The sequence below is a fragment of the Pseudorca crassidens genome, chromosome 1 (assembly GCF_039906515.1).
Source record: "Pseudorca crassidens isolate mPseCra1 chromosome 1, mPseCra1.hap1, whole genome shotgun sequence".
NCBI lineage: Eukaryota > Metazoa > Chordata > Mammalia > Artiodactyla > Delphinidae > Pseudorca > Pseudorca crassidens.
In genome coordinates, this window is record NC_090296.1 from 799,211 (window position 1) to 820,158 (window position 20,948).

At 44.9% G+C, this 20,948-nt stretch overlaps 3 gene segments (V, D, J or C); all 3 read left to right on the forward strand.

Annotated features, from left to right (window-relative positions):
- Nucleotides 1-20,948, forward strand: part of LOC137225841 (immunoglobulin heavy constant mu-like) — a 132,688-nt gene that overhangs the window by 10,815 nt on the left and 100,925 nt on the right.
- Nucleotides 3,174-3,693, forward strand: LOC137227446 (immunoglobulin heavy variable 3-11-like). The segment is given in 2 exon segments: nt 3,174-3,273; nt 3,377-3,693. Coding segments are annotated over 2 exon segments (363 nt in total).
- On the forward strand, nt 17,832-18,349 carry LOC137228616 (immunoglobulin heavy variable 3-23-like). The segment is given in 2 exon segments: nt 17,832-17,931; nt 18,036-18,349. Coding segments are annotated over 2 exon segments (360 nt in total).

Consider the following 20,948-nt stretch of genomic DNA (forward strand, 5'->3'; position numbering starts at 1 on the left):
TCTGTGTGCTCTACCCCACGTATACACACACACGTCTGCAACTATCTCTGTATCTCACCTTCTGACCTGTGTGAAGGTAAAAGTGAGATCATTCTTACATCTCCGATCCTAGTGCAACATCACTTGGGGAAATCCAGGCTTTCCCCCTTGCTTCTCTGTTACTTTCCATCCAACAGTGAGATGCCTGGCTCCACCGATGCCATCCAGCTACTAATTGTTCAATTCCACATGCACAGTAGTAACAGAATTCTAGCCGGATTCCTGATGAAAATACCGTTATCCACCGGGTTCTAGTGCTTACGTGCAGTGCTTACAACTTAGCCTTCAGACTCCACACATTGCCAAGTGACCTGGGTCAAAACCTATTTTTCCACCTTCTTCAGACATGTTAATTGTTAATGTTGATTGTTTACATGTTAATGTTACATGTTGCATGTTAATGCAAATGTTTACATGTTAATTGTTAATGTTAATTGTTAACATGTTAATTAACATGTTATATGTTAATTCAAAAATTCACTAAAATATTAGGTATCATCTATACAGTGTGCATCGTTCCATCCTTGAGTCTCTGACTTATAGATGAAATTTATATTTATATTCAATAAGGTTCACTCTTTCTCCTATTACTATATATATTTTGACAAGTTCATAGTGCAATGTTTCCACCACTGCAATTTCATAGAGAAGAATTTCACTATCCTTAAATATTGCCCATGTTTCACATATCAAACATCTTCTCCTCAATTCCTGCTAATTGCACATCTGCTTGCTTTATATATAGACTGAAGTTTTCCCAAATGTGAAATAGGTGAAATCGAAAGTTTTCAGACCGAATTTTTAAATAGCAATATGCATTTAGGATTCCCTCATGTCCTTTCATGGTATAATAGTTTAATATTTAAATTGCTGAATACACTTCCACAGCATGGATACATCACGCATTGTTTATGTACTAATTTATGGAAGAACGTATTTGTTGCTTGCATTTTTTCTCAGTTGTAAATGAAGAGACCACAATAATTCATGGGCAGTCGATGATGGAGCTCTAAGTTTCAAGTCAGTTATGTAAATATTACGAGCATGACTTCTGGGGTCTTACATTAAGCTCTGTCTAGGTGTGTGAGTGACTGCATGGAGGATGGTGTCTGATGCAGAGACCACTCAGCTGACCCAGGCATCGTGCTGAAAGGATGTCAGAGCCCAGGCAATGTCCACACGAGGTGGACCCAAGGCCCAGCCCTCAGACCCAGCTGAGCCCCAGCCTACAGTCAGGGTCACCCTCCCTTACACGTGAGTGTGCATCAGAGGAGCCGGTCCTGTCGCTGAACTTGAGCCTCTCACAGCGACCCTGTATGGGGCAGGGTGGGCTTCTCCTCCAGGCCCGCCCTAAGCAGAGACGGTGAACAAAATAAAGAGCTGCTGTCAGTAGAAACTGTCAGGGGTTGTGGCAGGGTTTTGTCCGTCATTCAGCACCTGGAACATAATTATTCATTCCCCCGTGTGATCCTATTCCATATGTAGTAAGTATATGGCACAGTGGGACTGGATGAGGGGTCAAAGGCCACACTGTGAGCGGAGATGCTATGAAACAGTGCAGATCCAAGTCCAGGGCCAAGGTCCTCCCCAGGATGCAGGAGGACCTAACAGCTCAGGCAGGAATCCTGGGCTGTCCCAGGTAGGAAGACACACCTGTGTAGGTAGAGACGTAACATCATCTGACTCACACTTTAGCAGGACCACGCTGACACTGGCGAGGTAGTTACTTAGGAGACGTTGGGGCACTATTACACCCTAACCACTCTCGACTTCAAGGCATCCATTTCTAGTTTAATCTTGTAGTAGTTAGTTTTTGTTCCATTCAGCAGCCTATGGCAGCATTAACAATCTTAGTCTTTGTTATTCTGTGAGCACTTGTCTCTCTCCAAGATTTAAATTTGCTGCTGTCTTCGTTCTATAATTATCTGATAAATTGGTGAGATTTTGATAATGTGCAACTTGCCCCATTTTGAAGCTGTTTTAAGAACACTAAATAAGAAGCATTTTCTCAGCTTCTCATCTCTCTGCGTCTCCAAGACGAGTATCAGCTTTATTGTAACACCCAGAAGCTGGAAAGAGTTCCAATATCACACATCAGCTTAATAAATAAGCCAATCATGCTATGATCATTCTTTAAATACAACCTGTTATTAAAACCAAGGATTCTTGATGCACACAAAAACATGAGAGTATTCACAAATATTTGGACAGAGTAAAATAAGCCATAACAATAAATATATATATATATATTTTGTTTTGAACTTATGTTATGTTCCGATTTTTATAAATTCTAGAAAATGAAAAGTAACCTGAAGGAACAAGGGAAGATCAACGGTGATGTGGGGACAGGATGGAAGATAAGAAGGGACAGGAAGGCGGAAACCCAGAAACTACTGAAAATAATGAGAGGAATTGATTTGTTCTCTCCTGATAATGCTGATGGCTCCGTCAGTATTCATCACAGTGTTCATTCTGAGTGTGTGCGCTTTGTTACATGTCAAGAACCTCATTAAAGTAATTACAAATGAAGAAATGCATGACTTGGGAGGGAAGGAGTGAAGGGAAGATACTGAAACATAAGAGACTCTTGAAAATACTTATCATCAACACTGACCCCCTCCATATATTTTAGGTAAACACGAGAAGAGAGCAAAGTCATCATTACCTTATTACAGGAGGGGGATCTGCAAACCTCACCCGGAAACTCCAACTCTGTCCTCTAGTAGGTTCCAGGGAGCAGCCTGGCCCAGAGCTCAGGAGCAGATGCTGGATCTAACGGTCACCCCATGTTTCTCCTTGAACACTACACACACCCTCCATTCCTCTGGGTGTAGTTTACACCTCTAACATGAGGGTAACAATGACAGCTCCATGACGGGATGTGAGTGCATATGTAAGATGACATACGGGTCCTAAGGGTTTACTCTGGAACAATCACACAATGAAAGTTATATTTCCCAGTTGCTACCAACACCACAAAATCCAAGACTCTCACACCTGCTCTGAGACCCTGCCCTTTCTGAGGACATTCAACGACGTAGCCTCTTATATACTAGAAGGTCATGCAAATAGGGTCCTTCCTCTGCTGATATAAAGCAGCCCCAGCCCTGACCCTGCAGCTCTGGGAGAGGAGCTCCAGCCCGGGATTTCCACGTGCTCCATTCGGGGTTCCGGACAGAACACTCACCATGGACTTTGGGCTGAGCTGGGTTGTCCTTGTGGCTATTTTACAAGGTAATTTATGGAGAGCAAGAGACACTGAGGATGTGAGTGGATGTGAGTGAGGGAATCAGTGATGGGTGACAATCTCCTGACCAGGATGTCTCTGTGTTTGCAGGTGTCCAGTGTGAGGTGCAGCTGGTGGAGTCTGGGGGAGGCTTGGTGAAGCCTGGGGGATCTCTGAGACTTTCCTGTGCAGCCTCTGGATTTACTTTTGATGATTATGCCATGAGCTGGTTCCGCCAGGCTCCAGGGAAGGGGCTGGAGTGGATCTCAGCTATTAGTAGTAGTGGTAGTTACACAAACTATGCAGATTCTGTGAAGGGCCGATTCACCATCTCCAGAGACAACTCCAAGAACACGCTGTATCTGCAAATGAACAGCCTGAGATCTGAGGACACGGCCGTGTATTACTGTGCGAAAGATACACAGTGAGGGGAAGTCAGTGTGAGCCCAGACACAAACCTCCTTGCAGGGAGACAGGAGGGGGGATGCAGGGGGCACTCAGGACATACAAGTGTATGTTTCAGCCCCAGGAGCAGGTGCAGATGGTAGTTAAGGGCTGCTTTCCTCTAAGGGTCTGGGGTTTCCTCTCCATATAGCAGTTTTCCCTGGGGAACCTCTCTGTACTCAACCATGGTTCTTGACTTACACATTCAGTCTCTGAATTAGAAAAGCTTTTCAAATTTCTGGGGAAAATGTCATATATGAAAGTCCGAGACTCAAAGCTATATATTCAGGTTTTCCCTTGTCTAATTCTTGTCTAAACTGACCCGTTTCAAAACTATCCCAGCGGATGTATAAACAGTTAAACATATTCTTCCTTCCTCATTGTGGTATCTCAGCCCTGCCCTACTGTAGACAGCTGTCCCTGCCAGGATGCTGGCTGTTGACTTGCTGCTAACCTCTTGCATGAGAAGCATAAGTGCGCTGAGCAGCCCCGGATCCTCAGTGGGTCGCTGGGAAAGATGCCAGTTAGAGGGACGTGGGTGGGGGTGTTTCTACATGTGCGCCTTGCTATATAGAATCCCTATATGCTTATATAAGACCTGCATCCTCTTCTACTGCGCAGTTTATTTTATGTGAAATATTCACCGTCACAGCTATTACCAATAGACACATATGTAGTTGGTAGGGAAAGTTTATAGTCAGGTGGATAATAACATGAATTTTCACAGGTTGCTGAAAACAAATCTCTTCTCCTTTCTTCTCCACAGCATCTTAGGTGAGCACTAAAATGCAGGAAAGTCCCACAGCTTCTCCTTCCAGGAAGAGTCCTGCAGCCTCACTATGCAGGCCCACCTCCGTCCAGGAACCCCTGCAGGAGCGAACATAACCAGGGTGGAGACGCCCAGGCCTGGACAGGGGGCCTTGCTGTGTCCTGATGTGTGCTCTCCAGCACATCACCTGCCAAGTCCAGGCTGCACTTTAGCTTCACATCTGTAAGATGCAGGTAAACCGACACCTACATCACATGCTTGGTGTGCATATGTAGAAACAAAATAATAAAAGAGGCCCTGAGTGTTGGGGTCCAGGGTAGGCCACCCCTAAATATGCCTCCAAGTGACGTAAGACAGAGCTCAGTACAGGGACACTCTGAATTTCCTCCAAGTCACCCTGAAACGAGAAATAAACCTCCCATGTGAAAGGTGCTCTCCCCCATTTAGGTGTGGAAGTGAAACGGTCCTTCACCTCGTGCTCTCCACCTGCCTTTTTTCTGTAGAAACAATTTAGCCAAAGAATAAGTTTAATCTGAGAAGTGAGCAAATGCAGAAAGAAAGGAAAACTCTCCAATAAGACTAAATAATAATAGTTTGGTCATTCAGCAAATCAAGGACCTTTAGTTCCTCCTCAAGGGCTGCAGATAATATTCTTGTCCATGTCCCATGAGCCGTCTTATAGATACTGAAACTCCCACCAGGAGGAAGACGTTAACTCCATGATGACCAGACTGTAGCCATGACATAAGCTGCCACAATTGCAAGAACTGGCCTCAAGAAACGGGAACAAACCGACCCTGGACCTGAAGATTAACTCTACTTAAAACAATCAAGAGGAGGCTGATCAGACCACCACATGACCAACTGCAAGATGACTGTCACAGCTGACTCTGCCGTTTCTGCCTGTAGCCCCTCCTTCCGCCTATGAAAGCCCTTTCCCACAGATGCTCAGTGCGGGGTGGCCTTTGGAGAGAAGTCAGTCCCCCACCCCCGGGTGCAGGCAGCCAAAATAAAGCAAACTTTCCTTTCACCAACTTTGCCTCTTTATTGGCCTTTCAGCACCGAGCAGCCGGACCCTGCTTTCCTTTGCAGAGGGACACTCTTATCACCAGGGATGGGAATTCAGGCCTGGAATTCTCTATGAACAAACCTTGCTCCTTCTTTAATGACTACGCCAGCCCAAACCCTGCTTAGTTTCTTCACTAATTGAGCACCAAAATCATACATTTCCTCCTTCGACCAATTCCTCACAAATATTGCATCTTTGTCTAAACATATAAAAGCTGCCTGCTTTGGTCACTTCTGGGTCCATTTCTATGGCCCATCTATGCCCATGGTTAAATTTTTTTTCTCCTGTTAATCTGTCTTTGTCAATTGTGTTATCAGTCCAGCCTCAGGAACTCAAGAGGGGCAGAGGAGGAGATTTCCCTCCTGACATGTCCAAGTTGTCTTCTCTTCAGCCTCACGCTGTACAACCTCTTAGGAACCTCAGTTCTCACGGCCACTGTCACTCTGCTGACATCACCTTGCCAGGTGTGTTTTTCTGGCATATCTTTTCTGCATTTCCATCTCACCATTCGATATTTCTTCCAAATCGGTGTGACATTTCAGTGTCCATTGTCTGGTGTACACAGTTTATTAGTCATTCCCTATGAAAGGACATCTTGGTCTTTTCCAAATTGTGGCAAATATGAATAAAGCTAAGTGAGCATCGTGTGCAGGGTTTTCTCTGGACTAAAGTCTTACTGTCTTTCAGATACATACAAAGGAGCACTATTGCTGAAACACAGATAAGAGTATGTTTAGTTTTGCAGGAAGCCCCCAAAATGTCTCCCAAGGTGCACCCTGTTCTGCATCCCCACCAGCTGTGAATGGACCCCCTGCTGCTTCACACCCTGCAGGTGTTTAAGGTTCTCAGAGTCCGGATCTGATCCACTCTGGTAAGTTTTCAGGGATATGTCCTTGTTCAGAATGCCACTTCCCTGTGACATATGTTCTCCCACAGCCTTATTTGCAAACTCTTTGTCTGTTTGGTCAGGTGTCTGTTAAGGGTTTTAGCCCATTTTTTAATCCTTTTGTTTGTTTCTTATTGTTGAGTTTAAGGCTTCTTGGTACATATTAGATAACAATCACATATACTAGATATGTCTTTTGGAAATATTTTCTGCGAATCTCTAGCTTGCATTTGGGTAAATTTTAAATGTATTTTTTTTTTTTTTTGCTTCTCAATTATTACTTGTTGTGTTTCTATTACAATGAAAAGTGAAGTTAAACATTCACTTCCTAAGCCATGGGAACTTCATGTGGGAACATGTCACAGTACACTCAAAGACCTCTTTCAGATACCACAAGGATGGAGTAGGTAAACAGAGGAAGCACTTCTTCAGAGATGGTCCTCTGGAAAAGTAGAAATGTACCAACGTACCCTCCTTCCTGTGTTGCTGGTGAGAACTGTGCTGCGTGTCCACAGAGACTCAGATCCTTGATGAGAGAGTGAGATTTCATCAGTTAGAATGACGGTTTCCTAACAATAAATTTTACCCGTGATGGATCTGAGTTTATGAATGATTGTAACTTGAATGATTCCATGGATTTAGCAAAGGTTGAAAACAAAATCAATACCTTGAATTATTATTATTAATTTTAATTTATGTTGCCCCAGAGAAGAGCTTGACAATTACAATCTCAGTAACACATTTCCAAAATTTTAAATTATACCTCTTAAAATTTAGACACCATATTGTTCCATAATAAATGTTTTTTCTGCATCCCTTACATTTGAAACTGGATTCCAAGTGGATCTAGAAGACGTAATGTGAGGACAGCGAATGTCTCTACAGTCAGTAACATCTAAGGCAACAAACCTAACATCACATGAGGACACTGCTGATTTCCAAGTATAGTTCCTGCTTCTTCATTGCTCAGTGATTCCAGCAAAGGTACAAAATGACCTAAACCCTCTGGTCTCAATGCTCCTGAAGTCCACACCTCATTCTGAGCTTATACCCTCAAGATTTCATAAGGGAAAACACAGAGACCATCAGAAGGACCTGTCCACGTCGCCCCCATGAAGCCACCACCATCAGCCCTTCTCCCTCCCATCACGATGGTCAGGCCCTCTTGCTGTGACCATCACGGGTAACCAGCAGAGCAATATGACTTAAGTCTCCCGACTTCATTTCCCATCACCCACTGGGAATCTCTAATGGATATTCCCTCCAGCATTATCATATGATCCAGACATAATTCCCTCCAATTTTCTCCACAAAGGAAAAATAAATTTTTTTAGTCCTGGTGACCTTACACATTTTTCCCAGCGTTAAATGGACCCTAACAACAGATCCCCAACCACTGAAGCATAAAGACACCTGCTATATATCCTTCTATGTTAACATGAATTTGGATGGATCTCCTCTAATCCACCAGCTCAAGAAGGGCAGGTCAGATGCTGGGGCATCTGTACAAATGCAGGCCCTTCTTCCACCTGCTGAGTAATGGGCCCACCTGGTTCTAGGTTTTAGATGCCATCCCTTCCATTCCCCTATCACACAGTGTATGAGCTCGATATTCAGGTCCTGACAATAGGGTCCAGACTTGTCCTGTGATTCTTGCCCATATTACTTTGTTCGGCTCTCCTATTATCGACATTCAGGCAGGCAGATGCTTTAGTATTTAATTTACTCTGCAAATATTATTGCAAAAGCTAGAAGAAGTATAGTACTGTGTTCATGAAACAGTATGGAGTAAATATCTTCTCACAGACAGTAGGCTCGACGTCAGTCAGTGTACAGGTGAAATCACCGGGCTGAGGGAGAGCTGACCTGCCCCAGACCCACAGGTGTGACCTCTCAGGGCAGGAGTGGAGCCAGGGCTACATGTACAGGGTGTCAATCAGAGATGGGGACTCACATTGGTCTTTCAGGTTCCCAGGAGAAGTAACATCACTGATGACACTCATGTCAACATTCAACACCTCTGGCAAACCCACTATAAATTTCAGACATACCATTACCATCGTGATCCCCAGTTTACATCCTTGCAGACCGAAATACAGATGGTGAGGCCACATCCTCAGTGCCCACAGCGAGATGCGATGGAGCTGTGCTCTGCTCTCCATCACCATTTACTTATATGACCTCAGGCACAGTCACAGGACTCACTGACCTAGGGACTCGGGAGAGCTGCTCTCAGGTGGAATTTTCAAGGGAACCTGCTTCCTGAGGTGGGGACTTTCCTCTGACCATGACAGCCTCATACTCTGCAAGCCATTCACTGTGAAGGTTTACTTCCAAGAATCATGCATGTTCTCTCACCCAGTGCAGTGGGAACTGTGTTCCCTGAGCTCCAATGTCACTGGGTGTGACAGGGAGAGTAAAAATGAACACTTCTAGAAGTAGCGAGTCTGTGCACTGTGACCAGGTCACCTGCCCAGCATGTTGGAGTCCTGAGGAGCTTCCAGGAGCTGTCTGTTCTTAGTCCTTGCTAGCCCTGGGGATTCCTCAACGTCCACCTGCAAGGAAGGAGCCCTGAAGCTCGCAGTGCTCCTGCAGACACTCAGTTGTGCACAGGAAACAGGCAAGTCAGGCTTCAGACCATGTCAGTAGTGCTGGGATCCATGACCATCTCAGCAAGAATGACTACCTTGTCCACAAAATACACGGTGTGTTTAGTTGTTAAGAGTAAATCCACCTCCAGAGCAACTCTTGATAACATTTAAATTGTTTCAGGTGAGGAAATGTTCACCCAAGTTAAGGGACACACGAAGTCCGTTGTGAATTATGATAAACATTCAATTTTACCTGACTTTGTCTGAATTCAATGTCATTATTACATGTATGGTTTGTCTCAAGTACTTGCGCATCCAGGATATAAACTTGACGTAATGCAGAAAGGAAAAAACAAGAGTCAGTGTCTGACATCTTGGAGGACCCTGAATGTGTGATGGGTATTTATGTGAAATATATACATCCATGGGATTAAAGTCTATTCCCCAAATCTGTCGTTAATCCTTGAGCACAGCTGATTTCTTCACTATCCCTTCAGCATCATTTCATTCCTGGACACAGGGTCCCCAGGCATAGGGAGGGGACCCCAGGTGGGGGCTGAGTTCTCTGAGGGCACAGTCAGCACCCTCCTCAGGTGGAGTCCCAGAGACTGGGACCTCCCTTCACTACTTTCTGCTTTTTATAAAAAGGTCCCTCCCTTATGCAAATATCCCCTTAGACCACAAGGTAAAAACAAAGTACCTGTTCACTTAAATTCGGGTTTCTCCTCATGCTTGAAGAGAATTTCTGGGCTTCATGAATCCCATCTGCAAGAAGATGAATCCACTGTGGTTCTTCCTCTTCCTGGTGTCAGCTCCCAGAGGTGAGTGTCTCAGGGATTCAGACGTGAACACTTGGGGAAGCTGCATCTGAGCCCATGAGTCACCGTGGTTCTCTCTGTCCACAGGTGCCCTGTCCCAGGTGCAGCTGCAGGAGTCGGGACCCAGCCTGGTGAAGCCCTCACAGACCCTCTCCCTCACCTGCACTGTCTCTGGATTCTCATTAAGCAGCTATTATGTAGCCTGGGTCCGGCAGGCTCCAGGAAAGGGGCTGGAGTGGGTTGGGGTGATATATGGTGGTGGTGGAAGCGCATATTATAACCCAGCTCTTAAGTCCCGGCTCAGCATCACCACGGACACCTCCAAGAGCCAAGTCTACTTATCGCTGAGCAGCCTGACAACTGAGGACACAGCCGTGTATTACTGTGCGAAAGACACAGTGAGGGGAAGTCAGTGTGAGCCCAGACACAAACCTCCCTGCACGGATGCCCGTTACCACCAGGGGTCGCACAGGACCCAACAAGTACAGGGCTGTGACCTGCAGTAGGTGCATATATGGGCTGGGAGGGAATTCGTGTTAGAACCTGTGCTTTCCTCTTCCTGCCCAGGATCTCCACCAGAGACCCTGTTCTGTATCCTAATGTTTCATTGTTGTGGATTATGAAGTGTCTAGAAAGTTTTGTGTGCATGTACATATTTGCTTAATTTTTATTTTTATTATAGTTGTGTATATATATATATTCATTTGCACAGACACATTTAATACTCAAGAATTAAGGTTGTTTTTCATTTCTTTATTTACCTTTTTCTCAAAGGTGCTCAGAACAACCCTGTGGCTCACCATAATTTTCAATTTCAGCCTGAAGTTCGTGAAACTTGTAAATATCCTGAGCGTGCACATGAGACTTTTAAACAGTATTAATTGTTGTTTTGCTTTTGTAGATGTGGAAGGAAGAGACACACCGTCCTGCTTTCAGGCAACCTGCACAAGCATTCTGAATTCTGCAGCAGGCAGTGTTATAGACTCTAACGCCAGAGTGCTCCAATACTGCACATGCAATTATCCTCGTTATTCACAGATTCAATATCTGCAAATTCACCTACTTCTGGCTTTTATGAGCACCACAAAATAAATACTGTCAATTTTGTGGTCATTCACGGACATTAAGAATGTGGCCGGTTGTTTGAATCAGGCAACACACATGCGCGCGCACACACACACACACACACACACATTCCCAGCTGAGGTCAGTCAAGGTGATGCTCTCTTTTCTTGTTTCAACTCCCGTCCTGTAATTGAGCACTTTCTGGGGTCAAATTAGTGCCATGCTTTTCACAGTTCTGTGATTCTTGGCAATTGTTTAAAGTAGTCCCAGGCATACAGCTGAGGAACAGTCTAGTGTCCCTACGCACAAACGGCTGTGAGTGGACTTAGGGAAAATATACATGAGACATCAGCTTCATTCAGGCATGATTACATGGCCATGGGCTGTGGGATTGATATTCATGTATCCAATATAAATCTCATGCAGAACATGAAGACAAAAGTCACTGCTGCATATGGGATGCAGTTTTGGAAACTTGGCCTTATTCCAAATACAGCATTTCAAGTGGGGGCTTATGGCCAAGAAGAGGGTGGGGTGGAGTGGACTGGAAATTATTCAGAGAAGAAATACAGGCTAAGGGAGACCTTAAGCTGTATTTACATAGACTCAAAAGGATTTTTGCCAAAGGCTGACCAGGGTGATCAGATATCATGTGGGTGATAGGGGGTTTGAAGGATTTGATCAAATACTGCGGGGGATCAGAGTTCCAGGGTAGGGGATTCTCATTATTCTCACTTAGCAGGGCTGCTGACAAAACCTGGCCATGCACATATAAACACAGAAGCCCACAGGTCAAGACTACTTGAGAAGAGAATTGCAAGGATCCTGTTGCCTAAGGGGTGGTCAGGGGTCTTTGTCACACTTAAGAAGAGGAATAAAGAACAGACAAGTAAACCAGGGATGCACACAGACACAGAGAAAAGACCATCTGAGGACTCAGTGAGAAGATGTCCATCTGCAAGCAAAGGAGAAAGGCCTGAGAAGGACCCAAACCTGCTGACACCATGACCTTAGACTTCTTGCCTCCAGGCCTGAGAGGAATCTATTGCTGTTGTTTAATCAACTCAGTCTGTTATTCTGTAATGGCCACACTAGCCAAAGAGTACACCTGTAATATAGACGCAGATAGACATATATGGAAATATAAGTATCGTACTGGAAAAGAATCATCACCCATTCTTCAGAGGTGACATGAAGCGGTGTCCACCCTGGATCTCAGCCAGCAACCGCCTCCACAGCCCTAGAGAAGGACCAGCCGGGACCATCTTTATATGGAGACACGCTTCCCATCTGCACATCACACCCAGGCTCAAGGGGAAAGCACAGCACCTGTGCTACTCAGAGTCAGGGTTCTCATCTTCACTGACATAACTCTCTTAGAGTCAGAGCATTAATCAAAATGAACATGAAAATCTTCCGGTCATTTCTCCTCTTGCGGGCATCCCTCAGCTGTGAGCATCTCCTGGGTCTGAGGAAGGTGGAGTTATGGGATGACATCTGTGAAGTGGGTGTCTCCTTGATTCTCCTTCGCAGGCGTACTGTCCCAGGTGCTGCTGTAGGAATCGGGCCCAGGACTATTGAAGATCCTCTCCCTTACCCGCTCAGTCTCTGGATTCTCCATCACAAACAGTGCTGGCTGCTGGACTGGATCCCTCAACCCCAGGGAAAGCGCTGAGGAGACTGGGGTGCTTTGGTTCTGGGAATAGCACAGCACACAGGCTGTCTCTCCAGAAATGACTCTCCACCTCAGAGACACCTCACAAATTCTGTGTTTCCTGCAGCTCAGCTCTGTGATGACCTAGGACACAGCCCTGTGTTACTGTCCCAGGAGGCCCAGTGAGAAGTCAGGGTTAGTTCAGACAGGACCCTCCCTGCAGGGGCGCTCCAACCACCAGGGGGCGATCAGGGTCATCCGGAAACAAGAGGACCCATTTCATGGCAGATGCAGAGGTTGGGATGGAGGGATTTTCTCTCAGAAGCTGTGGTTTCTCCACTGGACCATTGCCGCCCTTGAAAGCCTCATCCACTATGATTCCAGGGAACTTTCTTGTCTCTAAACTTGAGACTTTTTCATGGAGTCAGGCTTGTCTGTCTTTCCCCATCTGTCTTAGGAAGAGCCACACAGAAATATTTCTCCAAGAGACCTTTATTTGAAGGTTAGGTCACTACTTTCTGTTAATAGTTGTCAAGTGTTTAATCGTTTAATGACATAAATAATTTTTACTGTTGAACTTTAAATCTGCTTTCCAGCATCAGATGGATTTCCAATTCCTCTCATCCTGAAAACCTCTCCAGTCCTGTCTGATGCAACTCCTTTCACTTGAATAGAATGAGTCATGTTGATATTCGGAAATTGACGTCCATACAGCACTGTAGTCATTCTCTGCTCGGGGGACCTTTGGAAATGTCGGGACACAGGCTGGGCTGTAACATGTAGGCTGTGTTGCCTGCACCTTGTTATCTAGTGTGGAGATTGATAATAGAAATTTAGATAAAATAGAAAGATAGATAAAAGAGAACAGAAACAGGTATATAATCATCGTATGGAAAATAACCATAAAAACTGACTACATAACCCTTTTTTAGGGAGTGGTAACGGCTCGAAGGTGTAAAGATGATACAAGCACCCGTATGAAGTTATTTGAACAAACATAAATATTCAAACAAATTTGGTAAATGCTTTTCTAGCGCACTCCTCAATCCCATGGTCAGTGTCTGGTTTTCTCTCTGAGAAATTGACAAATATATTCCAATTGGCGGCCACTGGCATCCTTCCAGCAAGCGGATGAGGGGCCTTTTGCTCTACATCATCACCAATCTTTGAATTGCTTATTATTTTGCCTTTAACTGTTGTAATAAGTGAGTAGCTGTATCTCGTCATGGTGTTATTTTATGTTTCCTTAATGAAGAATCTTGTTCAAACCTTTTATCTCTTCTTTGCGGAAGTATCTTCAGATCACTGGCACAGGGTTCATTATTTTCACTCTTTGTTACTGTTGTTGAGCTGTGAATTTGCTGTCTATTCATGATACAAGTCCTTTATAAATATGATATTAGAGAGCACATTCTCCAAGTCTGTGCCTAATTCCCTTCTCAGTGAAGTTTTTGTTACTGTTACTGTTTTTGGTTTCAGGACAGAAATTTTAATGTATACAGAAAAACTACAAATTTATTTTATGTATGATGTTTGGGAGATTATACCTAAAAATTCATCATGAAACTCAAGGACACTGTTTTGTTTTTACCACATCCCTATGCCAGGCCTCGTTCTGGGATGGAGGGTTAAGTGCACCTTCTTGAAGGGAGGATGACCATGATGAGGTTCCTGAAGTTATTCCTTACGGGAGATTTATCCTACCTTCCCCATTAGATATATTTATTCCATCTCTTTATATAAGTATGAATTAAGATACTTGTTTCAGAACTTGTGTTAAGGTTATATACTAAGGCATTTTCTTTGCTTCTGTAATTGTTACAGCTTGTCACCCATGAGGAGCTCTTTCAGATTGTCTCCTGTATCCTCTTTACGGGCACCCATCCATTGGTGTGAACACTTCCTTACTTTCTGGTGCCACAAGAATCTTCAGGATAAGCATGTGTATTCTCTTCTGTGGCCCTGGAATTAGCCAGGCCTCACATGAGTCGTGGATCCTTTTCTGGAGAATAGCATTAGCAACCAGAAAGGTGGGTATTAGGACACTAATGCTGGTGTCCTGTCCACTGGGGGCATTGCCTCTAGACCCTATCAGCTAAAAGACCTTGGAAATATGTCTGTGTGCTCTACCCCACGTATACACACACATGTCTGCAACTAGCTCTGTATCTCACCTTCTGACCTGTGTGAAGGTAAAAGTGAGATCATTCTTACATCTCCGATCCTAGTGCAACATCACTTGGGGAAATCCAGCCTTTCCCCCTTGCTTCTCTGTTACTTTCCATCCAACAGTGAGATGCCTGGCTCCACCGATGCCATCCAGCTACTAATTGTTCAATTCCACATGCACAGTAGTAACAGAATTCTTAGCCGGATTCCTGATGAAAATACCGTTATCCACCGGGTTCTAGTGCTTACGTGCAGTGCTTACAACTCAGCCTTCAGACTCCACACATTGCCAAGTGACCTGGGTCAAAACCTATTTTCCCACCTTCTTCAGACATGTAAATTGTTAATGTTAATTGTTTACATGTTAATGTTACATGTTAATGTAAATGTCCACGTGTTAATTGTTAACATGTTAATTAACATGTTAATATGTTAATTCAAAAATTTACTAAAATATTAAGTATCATCTGTACAGTGTGCATCGTTCCATCCTTGAGTCTCTGACTTATAGATGAAATTTATATTTATATTCAATAAGGTTCACTCTTTCTCCTATTACTATATATATTTTGACAAGTTCATAGTGCAATGTTTCCACCACCGCAATTTCATAGAGAAGAATTTCACTATCCTTAAATATTGCCCATGTTTCACATATCAAACATCTTCTCCCCAATTCCTGCTAAATGCTCATCTGCTTGCTTTATATATAGATTGAAGTTTTCCCAAATGTGAAATAGGTGAAATTGAAAGTTTTCAGACCGAATTTTTAAATAACAATATGCATTTAGGATTCCCTCATGTCCTTTCATGGTACAATAGTTTAATATTTAGATTGCTGAAAACAATTCCACAGCATGGATACGTCACGCATTGTTTATGTACTAATTTGTGGAAGAACGTATTTGTTGCTTCCATTTTTTCTCAGTTGTAAATGAAGAGACCACAATAATTCATGGGCAGTCGATGATGGAGCTCTAAGTTTCAAGTCAGTTATGTAAATATTACGAGCATGACTTCTGGGGTCTTACATTAAGCCCTGTCTAGGTGTGTGAGTGACTGCACGGAGAATGGGCTCTGATGCAGAGACCACTCAGCTGACCCAGGCATCGTGCTGAAAGGATGTCAGAGCCCAGGCAATGTCCACACGAGGTGGACACAAGGCCCAGCCCTCAGACCTGGCTGAGCCCCAGCCTACAGTCAGGGTCACCCTCCCTTACACGTGAGTGTGCATCAGAGGAGCAGGTCCTGTCGCTGAACTTGAGCCTCTCACAGCGACCCTGCATGGGGCAGGGTGGGCTTGTCCTCCAGGCCCTCCCTAAGCAGAGACGGTGAACAAAGTAAAGAGCTGCTGTCAGTAGAAACTGTCAGGGGTTGTGGCAGGGTTTTGTGCATCAGTCAGCACCTGGAACGTTCTTATGCATTTCCGCCTGCGATCCTATTTCATATGTGGTAAGTATATGGCACAGTGGGACTGGATGAGGGGACAAAGGTCACACTGTGAACGGAGATGCTATGAAACAGTGCAGATCCAAGTCCAGGGCCAAGGTCCTCCCCAGGATGCAGGAGGACCTAACAGCTCAGGCAGGAATCCTGGGCTGTCCCAGGTAGGAAGACACACATGTGTCGGTATAGACGTAACACCATCTGACTCACACTTTAGCAGGACCACGCTGACACTGGCGAGGTAGTTACTTAGGAGACGTTGGGACACTATTACACCCTAACCACACTCGACCTCAAGGCATCCATTTCTAGTTTAATCTTGTAGTAGTTTTTATTCCATTCAGCAGCCTATGGCAGGATTAACAATCTTAGTCTTTGTTATTCTGTGAGCACTTGTCTCTCTCCAAGATTTAAATTTGCTGCTGTCTTCGTTCTATAATTATCTGATAAATTGGTGAGATTTTGATAATGTGCAACTTGCCCCGTTTTGAGGCTGTTTTAAGAACATTTAATAAGAAGCATTTTCTCAGCTTCTCATCTCTCTGCGTCTCCAAGACGAGTATCAGCTTTATCGTAACACCCAGAAACTGGAAAGAGTTCCAATATCACACATCAGCTTAATAAATAAGCCAATCATGCTATGATCATTCTTGAAATACAACCTGTTATTAAAACCAGGATTCTTGATGCACACAAAAACATGAGAGTATTCACAAATATTTGAACAGAGTAAAATAAGCCATAACAATAAATATATATATATATATATTTTGTTTTGAACTTATGTTATGTTCCGATTTTTATAAATTCTAGAAAATGAAAAGTAACCTGAAGGAACAAGGGAAGATCAACGGTGATGTGGGGACAGGATGGAAGATAACAAGGGACAGGAAGGAGGAAACCCAGAAACTACTGAAAATAATGAGAGGAACTGATTTTTTCTCTCCTGATAATGCTTATGCCTCCGTCAGTATTCATCACAGTGTTCATTCTGAGTGTGTGTGCTTTATTACATGTCAAGAACCTCATTACAGTAATTACAAATAAAGGAATGCATGACTTGGGAGGGAAGGAGTGAAGGGAAGATACTGAAACATAAGAAACTCTTGAAAATACTTCTCATCAACGCTGACCACCTCCATATGTTTTAGGTAAACACGAGAACAGAGCAAAGTCATCATGACTTCATTACAGGAGGGGGATCTGCAAACCTCACCCGGAAACTCCAACTCTGTCCTCTAGTAGGTTCCAGGGAGCAGCCTGGCCCAGAGCTCAGGTGCAGATGCTGGATCTAACGCTCACCCCATGTTTCTCCTTGGACACTACACACACCCTCCATTCCTCTGGGTATAGTTTACACCTCTAATATGAGGGTAACAATGACAGCTACATCACGGGATGTGAGTACATATGTAAGATGATATACGAGTCCTAAGAGTTTACTCTGGAAAAATCACACAATGAAAGTTATATTTCCCAAATGCTACCAACACCACCAAAATCCAAGACTCTCACACCTGCTCTGAGACCCTGCCCTTTCTGAGGACATTCAACGACATAGCCTCTTATATACTAGAAGGTCATGCAAATAGGATCCTTCCTCTGCTGATATAAAGCAGCCCCAGCCCTGACCCTGCAGCTCTGGGAGAGGAGCTCCAGCCCCGGATTCCCACGTGCTCCCATTCACGGCTCAGGACAGAACACTCACCATGGACTTTGGGCTGAGCTGGGTTGTCCTTGTGGCTATTTTACAAGGTAATATATGGAGAGCAAGAGACACGGAGGATGTGAGTGGATGTGAGTGAGGGAATCAGTGGATGTGTGACAGTCTCCTGACCAGGATGTCTCTGTGTTTGCAGGTGTCCAGTGTGAAGTGCAGCTGGTGGAGTCTGGGGGAGGCTTGGTGAAGCCTGGGGGGACTCTGCGACTCTCCTGTGCAGCCTCTGGATTCACCTTCAGTAGCTATGCCATGAGCTGGGTCCGCCAGGCTCCAGGGAAGGGGCTGGAGTGGATCTCAGATATTAGTAGTGGTGGTAGCACATACTATGCAGACTCTGTGAAGGGCCGATTCACCATCTCCAGAGACAACTCCAAGAACACGCTGTATCTGCAAATGAACAGCCTGAGATCTGAGGACACGGCCGTGTATTACTGTGCGAAAGATACACAGTGAGGGGAAGTCAGTGTGAGCCCAGACACAAACCTCCTTGCAGGGAGACAGGAGGGGGGATGCAGGGGGAACTCAGGACATACAACTGGGTGTTTCAGCCCCAGGAGCAGGTGCAGATGGTAGTTAAGGGCTGCTTTCCTCTAAGGGTCTGGGGTTTCCTCTCCATATACCAGTTTTCCCTGGGGAACCTCTCTGTACTCATCCATGGTTGTTTACTTACACATTCAGTCTCTCAGTTAGAAAGACTTTTCGAAATAGGGGAATAAATGTGATATATGAAAGTCCGAGACTCAAAGCTATATATTCAGGTTTTCCCTTGTCTAACTCTTGTCTAAATTGACCCGTTTCAAAATGATTCCAGCTGATGTGTAAAGAGTTGAACATATTCTTCCTTCCTCATTGTGATATCTCAGCCCTGCCCTACTGTAGACCAGCTGTCCCTGCCAGGATGCTGCCTGTTGACTTGCTGCTAACCTCTTGCATGAGAAGCATAAGTGCGCTGAGCAGCCCCGGATCCTCAGGGGGTCGCTGGGAAAGATGCCAGTTAGAGGGACGTGGGTGGGGGTGTTTCTACATGTGCACCTTGCTTCCAGGCCCAATAGAGTCCCTACACTTAGATAATACCTACATCCTCTTCTACTGCACAGATTATTTTATGTAAAATATTCATCATCAAAGCTATTACCGATAGACACATATGTAGTTAGTAGGAAAAGTTTATAGTCAGGTGGATAATAACATGAATTTTCACAAGCTGCTGAAAACAGATCTATTCTCCTTTCTTCACCACAGCATCTTACGTGAGCACTAAAATGCAGAAAAGTCCCACAGCTTCTCGTTCCACGAAGAGTCCTGCAGACCTACAGGCAGGCCCACCTCTGTCCAGGAACCTTTGCAGGGGAGGCCAGGTCCAGGGTGGAGAAGCCCAGGCCTCGACAGGAGGTCTCACTGTGTCCTGATGTGTGCTCTCCAGCACATCACGTGCCAATTCCAGGATGCAGTTTAGCTTCACATCTGTAGGATTCAAGTAAATCGTTACCTACATCACATGCTTGGTGTGCATATGTAGAAACAAAATAATAGAAGAGGCCCTGAGTGTTGGCGCCCAGGGTAGGTCACCCGAAAATACGCCTCAAAGTGACTTAAGACAGAGCCAGTGCAGAGGGACATGCTGACCTTCCTCCCTGTCACCCTGAAGCAAGAAATAAACCTCCCATGTGAAAGGTGCTCTCCCCACATCTAGGCGTGGAAATGAAATCGTCCTTCACCTCATGCTTTCCACCTGCCATTTTTCTGTGGAAAAATATTTAGCCAAAGAATAAGTTTAATCAGAGAAGCGAGCAAATGCAGAAAGAAGGGAAAACTGTCCAACAAGACTAAATAATATACTTTAGTCATTAAGCAAATCAAGGACCTATAGTTCCTCCTCAAGGGCTGCAGATAATATTCTTATCCATGTCTCATGAGCCGTCTTACAGATACTGAACCTCCCACCAGGAGGAAGAAGTTAACTCCATAATGACCAGACTGTAGCCATGACATAAGCTGCCACAATTGCAAGAACTGGCCTCAAAGAAACGGGAACAAACCGACCCTGGACCTGAAGATTAACTCTACTTAAAACAATCAAGAGGAGGCTGATCAGACCACCACATGACCAACTGCAAGATGACTGTCACAGCTGACTCTGCCGTTTCTGCCTGTAGCCCCTCCTTCCGCCTATAAAAGCCCTTTCCCACAGATGCTCAGTGCGGGGTGGCCTTTGGAGAGAAGTCAGTCCCCCACCCCCGGGTGCAGGCAGCCAAAATAAAGCAAACTTTCCGTTCACCAACTTTGCCTCTTTATTGGCTTTTCAGGACCCAGCAGCCGGACCCTGCTTTCCTTTGCAGAGGGACACTCTTATCACCAGGCATGGGGAATTCAGGCCTGGAAGCGTCTATGAACAAACCTTGTTCCTTCTTTTTTTTTTTTTTTTTTTTTTTGCGGTACGCAGGCCTCTCACTGCTGTGGCCTCTCCCGCTGCGGAGCACAGGCTCCGGACGCGCAGGCTCAGCGGCCATGGCTCACGGGCCCAGCCGCTCCGCGGCATGTGGGATCTTCCCGGACCGGGGCACGAACCCGTGACCCCTGCATCGGCAGGCGGACTCTCAACCACTGCGCCACCAGGGAAGCCCAGAGCTCTGCTTTGTTAAGGGGCCCAGGGTGACTTCTTATCTTGGCAGGACCTGTTCTGAGGAGTGGCTGGAATCTTTGCATTATTGTCATCTTGTCTAGAAGACTGCTGTGTTCTAGAGAGAACACACTAAACAAGTTGGTTAAAAGAAGGCAGGGGTCAACGACCAGTAAAGGAATTCTTGTGACCAGGGGCCCAAGGAGGAGTAAGAACCAGGTTATGCTTCATAGCAGTTTTTGCTGGTGGTCCAGGCAGTGTCAGCGCTCGGGTCACCCTGTCCAAAGTTAGAATGACCATATCGTAACAATAAAGTTCACCCGCGACGGATCTGAGTTTATGAATGATCGCAACTCGAAACATTCAAAGGATTTAGCAACGGTTGAAAACACAATCAATACCTTGAATTTTTATTATTGATTTTAATTTATG